At 39.9% G+C, this 11,307-nt stretch overlaps 1 protein-coding gene across 1 annotated transcript; it reads right to left on the reverse strand.

Moving 5' to 3' along the window:
- Nucleotides 1-4,737: 4,737 nt before the first annotated feature.
- Nucleotides 4,738-9,555, reverse strand: LOC115146116 (glucosamine-6-phosphate isomerase 2). The gene is made up of 7 exons (XM_029687927.2): nucleotides 9,437-9,555; nucleotides 8,995-9,142; nucleotides 8,769-8,870; nucleotides 7,876-8,058; nucleotides 6,202-6,386; nucleotides 5,798-5,972; nucleotides 4,738-5,678 (listed from the first exon to the last, which is right to left on the reverse strand). The coding sequence occupies exons 2-7, from the start codon at nucleotides 9,116-9,118 to the stop codon at nucleotides 5,620-5,622; spliced, it is 828 nt and encodes a 275-aa protein (XP_029543787.1). The 5' UTR covers nucleotides 9,119-9,142; nucleotides 9,437-9,555; the 3' UTR covers nucleotides 4,738-5,619.
- Between the last annotated feature and the right edge of the window lie 1,752 nt (nucleotides 9,556-11,307).

Raw genomic sequence — 11,307 nt, forward strand, 5'->3', positions numbered from 1 at the left:
TGGCTTTAGCTAGCATATAGGTTCCCAATCTCCCGACCTCATAGCTAATCAAGTTAGAGTATCTAGCTTGTCTAACTACTGTATCTTAGCTGGTATGCCTGCTGGCAAGGTTGGTAGACTTTAGAAAAGCAAACAATTACTGAATAAGACTCACCTTCCTTTCAATCTTTTACCCAGGTTTTAGCAGAGTTGCAGAGCACATTTAGTTCTTAAAAAAAAGAACCACTATTCAAGAGGATACAGACAGCTCAACGCGTATGCTTATATATGCAGAAACATAAACGTATTTTTGACATAGAATTAAGCATAATGATTACGGCTCTAGATTGCATGGGAAGGCTGTTTCAGATGTTTGAAAAATGCTAAATCCTCCAACTTCCGTATGGGGGGAGGGAGGGATGCCTCCAGACAACCCCTTCCATCTTCACGTTCTTTGTGCCCCCTCATATTTTGGGGGTGCATGACAGCCCCTGAGTATAGGCTTCTTATCATAGTGAACGATATCAGCAAAATGCTTGCGATAAGTGATCGGTATGGTTAGTGTCGATCATTTTTGGTTTATAGTCCCAGCTCTACTATCAAAGTAGGAAGATGCAGTTGAGAATTGTGCCTTTATTTAACACAAAGAGATTTGTTTTAAAAAATGACACAGTTGAGTCACTTATGAATGTCACCGCATTCATCCCTTTCTAAGATGCAATGGAATTAGACTACTTGCTGATGGTTCATTTCAAAGGACAAAGGATGTTCCATCCAAATCATAAAGATATTCAGGAACTAAATGTTTTATATTCAGTAAACTAGTTTGACTATTCAGCAATATTCAGTAGCTCCCAATTTATTATGGCAACTGTCATTCCATCTAAATGTAATTCACATAGAAAGGAAATTAGAAGAAAAAAAACACAACCTGTATGAAATGATGAGCTTTAACTTGTGCTTCAATCTCACCCAGATAAATGCATAGACCCTCTCCCATCCTACATCTTTGTAAATCTGTCTCCATGGCTGTTGTTTTCTTACCTCTAATAACTCTGCCAGTGTAAGATATTTCTCTCCCACCCACCTTTAGTTAGCCTTTGTCACTCTGGTAACAAGTTTTAAAGGATCCAACTGAACTGCAAGCCTAGAAGCACAAAGAATTTGAACTTTTAAGAACAGATAAAAGTTTGCTGTCTGTTTTTGTCATTACCCTCCTGAGACACAAGACATTTTTGTCCTCTCTAGTGGACATCAGTTCTTGGGCCGTATCTCTGAGGCCATACAAGCCACTGTATTAAGTACTGTTGTCCCTTTGAGAGGAGATTCTCTCTCGGGTTTTCAATGATATCACGTGTTAGGTTCCAACTTTATCTTCCTGGTTCTTAAAAAATGTCTGCCGTCCAAATCAGTACATTTCATGGGAATTAATATCTCAAGAATTGTTAAGTGAATTGTCAGGACTGTGTAATAATTTTTTCACATTAAATAAAAGCTAAATAAGAGATTATCAAGAAATCGCCTCTGTAGTGAACACCCATATGCTGCAACTATGTTTTTACCTACTGTGCCCATTGACTGTAATGTTAATTTTTTCCATATTTAAGTCCTAATGACCACTATAGAGGACAATTTCAACTTAAAATATGAATCATTTTGCAATAAAAGAACAATATGTTTTTCTAATCTTTTTTTTGGGGGGGGGGGGGGTCTCAGGAGGCTTGGCGGTTTGAGAGTATAAAAGGTGTGAAGGTATTTGAAGGCCTCACATCGCAGTCAGTTCTTAAGAGGGAGATCAAACTGACCCTCGGCTATGTACGGCTTCTCAATTTTTGTTGTTTTTAGTTCTCGCTTTTCTTTTCAAATCATAAGTCGGTCATACAAACCAATAATCACCTAGCTATAATGAGACATGTCTTTTTGCAACAATTTCTTGCTTGACACTGATGAAGCTTGAACAAAAGGTGAAACATTTCTACAAGAGATAGAATACATTGGTTTTCTATTGAATACTTTACATCGTGGATCTTTCTTTTTCTTTTTGGGGGGTTCTCAAGCATCAAATATCTCCCTGGGAGTGGGTATTGATCGGTGTGTTGGGGTAGCAGCGGGGAGAGTGTGGGTCAGAGGAGTTTCATTACTATGTCAGATACGGTCAGTGTCGTCTTTGATCATTGGAGCATTAACAGACTGTCCGGTCAGAGCCTTGATTCATTGCAGCCAGATAGGAGGATTGCCCCATTCTTTGTTTTGGATCTTTTAACCAGTGGTCACATCCAATAAGTTTGACTACCCACATACACAGGGTGACATACACCAATACACATAAACATGAACACAAACACAATTAACTCAGGAATGAAGATTTTAATAGTACACAAAGATAGTGCATACATATTTATATGGTGGGTGTGATTGATTGGGATCTACACTGAACCCTAAGAAATGGATTAGGCAGCCCTTCCCACACAGCACTGAAGCTGTCTACAGTCTAGAGGTGTTGGAAACCTTGCAGATGGACAGAGAGTGAGGGAAGCTATGTGGGCTACATTCAAGTATCAAAGTCAATGTTCATCGGAGTAAAAACAAGGCCCACATGTCCTCTGTGTTTTCTATAATCTTACACTAGGTTAGAGGGAAAACCTGGCAAGTCCCATACACTGAATAGGTTTTTTAGTCATTTTGACAGAACAAGGGTCCAAAGGCTACTGACAAGCTGTCACACATTGCAAACGTATCACTGTTTGTCTCCAGATTGCATTGATTAGTGCTTTCTTTGCTATTCTGCCCCCGTTGGGTAGTTTAGAGGGTCTAGCGACTGACAGGCAATTTTCCTCTCCATTTGTGGCGGTTTATTTTCATTTACTGCCAAAGCAAAGACCTAAAGCCCAAATGGGTGTTAGAACATTGGGTATCACATGATATTCTGTGCAAAGAACCACTCGGCACAACCAGAGGCGGCAGTAATGAAAGGGGCGGTTAGGTGGTCATTTGATCAGGAGATCCTCATCCTGTCATGGACTTCAAGGAGTTATTTTATGGCCCTTAACAACTGATTTAGGGTCAATTCTTCCAACTCCCTTTGAACAAAAACCTCTCCTAAACACTCGCTCCCCGAATGTAAGAAATTATGAGTTGCACCACAAAACTGACTTTAGTCCAGTTGTTATGGGTATAAAGGCCTAAATCCATAGGACCAACAGACTCCATCATAATCTCACGGTACTCCGTTGGTGGGACTGTTTAAGCAGAGGGGTGGCACTGCTTGATAATGGATACAGTTTAGGCTTCTCTATTATGTCAATTCCCTGGGGGTTTTGGTTAACTTCCTGGTTAACAGTGCCTTCATTTTGCATACTGAGGGAAAAACCATTAACATCAAGCAGAACAAATTGTCAGATCATTCTATTAGCATACAAACAAAGAGCAGAGGAGGTTGACTCCGTCTTGTCATTCTGCAGGCTGGGTAATTAAGCTCTGCATAATATCAACAAAGCAATTACTTTGTATTTACATGTCAAATCTAATCAACATCAGAAATGACATAATTAAAGTTACCACAGGGCTACTTTAGAACTGTGATGCAGACTGATTTGTATTTGTATTTTTACAGAACTAGTGTTTTATGCAGGACCAGATTCAATCAAATTAGCCACAGCAATGTTAATGCAGCAGAGATGTCTTAATCAAGTAAACAGGAAATATCAACCTGTGCTTGGAATCTGTCTGGTAGTTTTACAGTTGTGAAAACCAGATTGTCTCCCTCTGTCAAGGTTATGCTATGCTAGTGGCGGCAGGTTTCTAGCTAAGATCCAAACGACACCATGAATGAAGAAATTAAACAGAAGAGGTGGTGTAATCCACTTCCAGCGTATTGTTTTGCTAGCAGAAGCCTTAGTAATAAGCATACATTGGATAGAACTAATGCAGACAAATCTAAAGCGAACTGTGTAGAAAGACAATCTCAAAAGAAAGATCTAAACAATATCTACTCCATGCTTTCAAAGTGAAGGAAAGGCTATAGGAAATGTCTAATGAACCAAGCCGTACAGTGCTGGCCTGGTTTCGAATCCACTAAAGTTTGTGGAGCCATGCTGGGAATGACAACGTTAAAAATGTCTGAGCCAGCACAATACAGATGAGCACGAACATGCGAAAAATGGTATACTATTCCTCTCATCAATTGGTACTGGCCCCTCTGATTTTGTATCTTAGTAGAGAGTGACACCTAGTGTACAACAGTGAGACTAGAAATTCATTTTTCACTCCCAATAGTGTTGCCTTCATTCCCCTGTGTATCATGCATTTCAGAAAAATGAATGTAACAAAACTCAATATTTGCACTAGATAATATGTCCTCTTTCCATAAAATAATAACCCCCTAAATCTGACTCCTGAGTATATGACTCTGAATAAGTAATACTAAATAAATGACATTTCTTTACAAGAAGTATCTTCATTGAAATTATAGAACTAAACCATTTATGCGGGGACCTTTGACAGGTCGTTGCCAAAGATACGGGCATTGTCTACGATGGTGTCCTTCGCCAAGGTCTTCACTCTGGTCCTGGAGACTAGACTGGAGCCTGGCTCATTGAAGGCAATGTGGCCGTCTGGTCCGATACCTTGAGAGATAATTACTCAGAAAAACTATATTTTGGTATTTGTTTCATTAGTCCATTGCTGATATAGTTCCAAAATGTTTTGCATATCAGCAATCAAGTTTTCAAGATACATAACTTTCAAAATACAAATACAGCCGGTATGAAGCATTTTTATGAGTTACAGTACATTATGTGCACAATAAATTTGTAAAAGACTCAGTAATCTTGTAAGCCCAGTAGTTGGGAAAAATTGAGTTACATTGAAATGAAAACATACTTGTTCTGGTAGAATGTTCTACAAAACAACAACAAAAAGGTAAATTAATGACTGATTGGAGATGTTTGAAAAGTTAACATGATGCCTTGACATCAAATGATTGCCGATACAATCTTGTGAGAGCATACAACATGGCCAAGAATGACATTTCGGATACAAAAGACAGTATACTGAGTGTAAATCACTGCGGTGGCGACTTGGAAAGTATAACTGACTGTCAGGTAAACAAACCTACGGAGCATTCAAAACTACAAATGACATGGAATGGAGTGTAAAGGAACTATAGTGTTGTATGTTTCCCTGTTAAACAGGTCTCAACAACACAAACTGGATTTATTTCATCTAAGCTGGTCTAAACATTTTGCTTTCATCCATCCCGTCTCTAGATTGTGCAGAAGGAAGAAAGAAGAGTAGTCGAGAAGGCAAATACATCTGTTTGAGACTAATACTGCAAAGATTCTGACCTCATAATATATTGGTAACAGTTGTATATGAGAATCATGGCATCTTTAACATATCAGCTGAGGGGGCATTTACAGTTAACCTTCATAGTATCATAATGGAATGTAACAAACTGAGCAAATCTCATGCACTGTAATGCTTGGTTAGTTGTTATGGCAGCCTTAAACCACAGCCCCTCAACTGAAGTGCTGACAAACAATCTCTCTGGCACATTGTCATACTGGTTGTAGCCTACCAACAACTGGGTCCATCCACCATTTTGAGGTCTGGAATTCTCTGACTTGGTTTTAGTCTCCATTATTGGTCCTTTATGCTGAGTACTGGGTCCACCAGTCGGTTGTGAACATGCATCAAACCTGGAGGGAAATTAACAATTAATGGTAAACATATTAGATAACTGGCCAGTAATCAAAGTGCACTACCTTTGTTGTAACCTATTTCCTTTATAGTAAACCCAGTCCTATTCCATGCTTACCTTTGAAGTACTTGACTGTTTTGACTCTGAGCTCCAGTGTGGCGTCCTCGTCACACACAAAGATGGTGCGTGGGTGCTGCTGGAAGGCTGAGACGGTCCACATGTGGTTGACCCCCTCCTCTATTGCTTTGTACAGGGCAAAGGCTTTGTGGGCTCCAGTGATAAGAATCATAACCTATAACAAACAAACAAACACAATCAATATAAAATCATTATAATTGAAACATCTATTGACACGAGAATCATAATGAACACATTCAAAATTGCAACACAAGTTAGCTTTTGTAAAGAAAATTTGTACATCTATATTAGGTTAAAACGTTTATTTTGTCTACATAGTGTACAAATATCTGTGCCATGAAAATATACGAAATAGATGAATATCGTGTTAAGACCTAGTTTACCTCTCGGGCATCCATGACTGTCCCCACACCCACAGTCAAGGCCATGGTGGGGACCTTTGACAGGTCGTTGCCAAAGAAACGGGCATTGGCTACGATGGTGTCCTTTGCTAAAGTCTTCACTCTGGTCCTGGAGACTAGACTGGAGCCTGGCTCATTGAAGGCAATGTGGCCGTCTGGTCCAATACCTTGAGAGAGAATTAATAACTAAAATTATCTTTTGGTATTTGTTTCATTAGTCCATTATTGACATAGTTCCAAAATGTTTTGCATGTCCACAATCAAGGTAAGATATAAAACTTTCAAAATACAGCCGGTATGCTATTTTGCATCATATAATGCTATGTTTTGCAACACATATGATGCGAAATACATCATACCGGCTGTATTTCTCTATTTTGAAAGTTAGATACACAGAAGTATGTGGATATCCCTTCAAATTAGTGGATTTGGCTATTTCAGCCACACACGTTGCTGACAGGTGTTTATAATTGAGCACGCAACCATGATATCGCCATTGTCAAACATTGGCAGTAGAATGGCCTTACTGAAGAGATGTGACTTCCAACTTGGTACCGTCATAGGATGCCACCTTTCCAACAAGCCAGTTCATCAACTTTCTGCCCTGCTAGAGCTGCCCTGGTTAACTGTAAGTGCTGTTATTGTCACGTGGAAATGTCTAGGAGTAACAATGGCTCAGCCGCAAAGTGGTAGGCCACACAAGCTCACAGAACGGGACCGCCGAGTCTGAATAACAGAAAAATCATCTGTCCTTAGTTGCAACACTCACTACCGAGTTCCAAACTGCCTCTGGAAGCAGCATCAGCACAATAACTGTTAGTCGGGAGCTTCATGAAATGGGTTTCCATGGCCGAGCAGCCACACACAAGCCTAAGATCACCATGCACAATGCCAAGCGTCGGTTGGAGCGGTGTCAAGCTTTCATTGTTCAGGCTAGGCCCCCTAGTTCCAGTGAAGGGAAATCTTAACGCTACAGCATACGTTGACATTCTAGATAATTCTGTGCTTGGGGAAGGCCCTTCCCTGTTTTAGCATGACAATGCCCTCGTGCACAAAGCGAGGTCCATACAGAAATGGTATGGTGAGATCGGTGTGTAAGAACTTGACTGGGCTGCAAAGAGCCTTGACCTCAACCACATTGAACACCTTCAGGATGAATTGGAATGCCAACTGCGAGCCAGGCCTAATCGCCCAACATCACTAATGCTCGTGGCTGAACGGAAGCAAGTCCCCGCAGCAATGTTCCAACATCTAGTGGAAAGCCTTCCCAGAAGAGTGAAGGCTGTTTTAGCAGCAACTCCATATTAATGCCCATGAATTTGGAATGAGATGTTTAACGAGCAAAACATTTTGGGACAATATCAACAATGGACTAATTAAACAAATACCAAAATATTGTTTTAGGGTGGAATTTTCCTTTAAGACATTAGCTCCTTTAATGAACATAGACCATTGACAAATTGATTAATGACCAGAGGACAGTTGCATTAACATAAAGGTAGCACTGAGACTTTGGACCTAAATTCAATCAATCAATTGAAGATAAAATAGAAACACACTACGGGTCATCTCTGAATGTTAATTCTGTATTCAGGGTGTTAAAACACATTAAAACCCATTTAAGCCACAGGCATGCATGCAAGTATAAAAACTGACCTCCCACAAACAAGTCAATTCCCCCAGCCTGGGTGATCTTCTTCTCAAAGGCCTCACACTCTGCTTCCAGGTCAGTGATATTGCCATCCAGGATACTGGCATTAGCTGGATCGATGTCAATGTGCTTGAAGAAGTTGTTCCACATGTAGGAGTGGTAGCTCTCTGGGTGGGCCCGGGGCAGGCCTATAAGTAATATAAGTAATTGTTTTTCTTACTATAGTTATATTTCTTACAAATTTTACAACAGTGTTCTTTTGTGCTTTACTTACTTATATATATATTTAAACAGTTGCACTGTTTGAGAGGATAGCTTGCAAGTAAGCATTTCATTGTACTGTATGCATATAGGCTACTAAATAAGCTTTGATTTGGTAGGAAAGACAGGTTAGAGCAATACATTTGGTCATCATTGCTGATAGAAAGGGAGTATAAAGGCATATGCAATAAGATGGGGATGAATCGGTAGGCAATGTTGTTTCTACTTAATTGCCTGCACCTTACCAATTTGCTAAAACAGGAGAAAGTTCAGACTTTTGAGGCAGAGGGCCATAACTTGATGTGACATTCTTGCATTTAAAGACTAAAGCAAAAACAAATGCCAGTTTCGATCACGCTGCTAATAAAATCCAGCCAAGTCAGCTTAACTCCCAGTAGCGGCCAGCGTCACCTCCCACTTCCTCAGGTTATAAATGAGCCGAGTGGACAGATTCTTTCTTCCTGCAAGGCTACACCACTCTGATTCTACATCACTACTTCTATTACTCCCCAAAAATCATACATGGTCAGTTTGATATTTGACCCTTTGCTGCTACTAAGGGTTTGGCTTGGGCTAAAACAAATCTTACCCCATCTGTGGTTGGGAGTGTAATTTGTACCTGTAGGCTCAAACTCACCCACATACTCATCCATGTTGAAGGTCTTCACATATTTGAAAGAGAGGTCCCCATTCTTGTGAAACTCTATCAACTTTTTGTAACAGCCAAACGGAGTGCTTCCTAAAAGAGAGGGACATGATGATACTTACATACCTACATGACATGCAAACTAACATTTAGTCCCTGGCAAGTTACAGTCATTACCAGATACACTTATTTTATCTGCAAATCAACCAACGTTTACCTGTGGGTAATCCTAAAGTGAAGTATCTGTCAGCACTGGGCTTGAACTGGATGATTCTGTTGCGGATGTATTTGGCTGCCCATTCACTGGCAAGGTCATAGTCCTCCAGGATCACCAGTCTCATTTTGGAGGTGTTGAATGGAGAGATCTAACAGGGAATCAACAAGGACCAATAAGGCAAGCTAATTTGCTAATTCATATAGCTAACTAGCTATCCAAATCACACATAAAATGTCGTTCTCACAGTTTGATAGATAGCTATTGTTAAGCATCTGCCCTAACAAACTAATTAGCTAGCTAGTTTGGCTTGTATTAGCTAACTTAGCTAGCGACCAAAACAGTAACTTACATCTTGCAGTCGCTATAATTAGCAACATGTGCTGGCATTCATTAAAACATTTTTTGTGAAGAACTTGTAAAATAATTAAGCAAATAGGCTCACCCTCTTGGTCTCGTTGTGAATCTGGGCTATTTCAAGTTTACCGTTTTTTCTTGCTTTCTGGCGACACAATGTAAACACACTGTACTGATCACGTTATTCACCTCCGGTTGTTCATACGACCAGTACGTGCTCATTCATTGGTTACTTAGTGAAGGGGGACTTCGGGAGGAAAAGAAAGCGGAAGCGGACGCTGGTGTGGGTTGTGAATGTAATGGCGGTAGAATCAAGGAGATATTGAATATTGTCCAAAAGAATGGAGAACGGAGCGAAGTAATGTACAGTTCTGAGAATATCCCTTCGTATCTTGTACAATTTGTTAATGAGGAGCAGCTGATCGGATTAACAATATTGAAAAATCTATTTCCAATTTCCAAACTGAGATTTCCAAAGTGCTGGGTAAAGTGAATGCTGTGAGGATCACGATAGGCGTGCTTGCATTGAGTTTTCGTACTTCTCTGATCATAAGGAACGTGTGTTGCGTCTCGCCCGCTTTGAGAAGTTTGACGAGTCGTGTATGTCTCTTCGGAACAGGGAACCCATGAAGGTGTTAGTATCTGGCCTCTTGTGGGAAGTCGATGTTGAAGAGATTAAAAATATTCCTGGAGAGATCGTGCGGTGAATGATGAAAAAATGAAGTCTCTTCTTTTAAAAAAATATGAAGTCTCTCCCTACTGAAGTTCAGTTTGTGTTATATAAACTACAGAGTCATAGCATGTATCCCAAGACCAATGCAGTGTGATCACTGTAAAGCTTTTGGACATGTTTCAAGTGTTTGCAGAAGGGAGAAGCTGAGATGTCCAAGTTGTGGAAAAGATCATGTCATGTGTTTTAAAAGTGATGGAAATGTGACATGTTAAATGTGATGGGACCCATGAAGCCACATCTTTGGAATGCCCAACAAGTATGAAAGATAATGAGGTGGCCAAAGTCAGGGCTGTCTAGAGCACTTCATATGCAGCGGCTGTTAAAGGGGCTGAGGGTTCAAATTGTGCAACTGAAGCGCTCATGGTGGTGGATAGGCCTTTTACTGCAGGCTGCAGGGGTTGCCTTTCACCAGCAGGACTCAGATATTTTAAAGGTAAAAAAGGTGGACTTTGTGGCCTTTTATAGTTATGGTGATCAATGGCACTGCCAAGGTGGAGAGAAGGTCCAGGAAGATAGATATTATTGTGGATGCAGATGAGCGGTTCCTGGGACTGACAAATTTCTTGGCAAAGGACTTGCATGGAGTATTGTCACAAGCCGTACCACCCTCTCAGGCCTTAGAGTCTGAGAAGGGAGATATGGAGATTTGAAGGAAGAAGTGGGAGTTTTGGTTTTGTTAATGTACTTTTTTTAAAGAGTGTGGGGGTGGGGGCATTAAGTTACATATTGATTTTATTTTTACCTTTCAACCTGTCCAGTTGGTGGCGGCAATACACCTTTTGGGGGTTGTAGTCCACCATAAAACCCACAGAAGAAGGAGGGACTTATGAATTGGACTTATGAATTGGAAAAACGATATGCGAAGAACAAGAAGTTATCATTGAGAATACTGCTAAATGGTTTAAAAACTTTTAAACCAGTTAAATGTAACTAAATGTAATTTAAAATATAATCTTTGTAATCCCCAAAAGTAATTATTTATCATGAGGGCCATAAACAATTAGTAATGCTGCATATTCCAAGAAAGGTTCAAATATTACTTTTCTAGTAGTCACTTTTGAGGGCACAAACTCGATTACAGTAACTTACAAATATGAAATATTTGATGATGTATTTTCTATTCAACAAAACTGTATGATGATAAGGCTTGAAATGACGTATATGCTTTTAAATATAGTATAATCAAATTATAAAAGGAGAAACTAAGATTTCATCTTCCTTATTAG

Source organism: Oncorhynchus nerka, linkage group LG18 (genome assembly GCF_034236695.1).
Source record: "Oncorhynchus nerka isolate Pitt River linkage group LG18, Oner_Uvic_2.0, whole genome shotgun sequence".
NCBI classification, from domain to species: Eukaryota; Metazoa; Chordata; class Actinopteri; order Salmoniformes; family Salmonidae; genus Oncorhynchus; species Oncorhynchus nerka.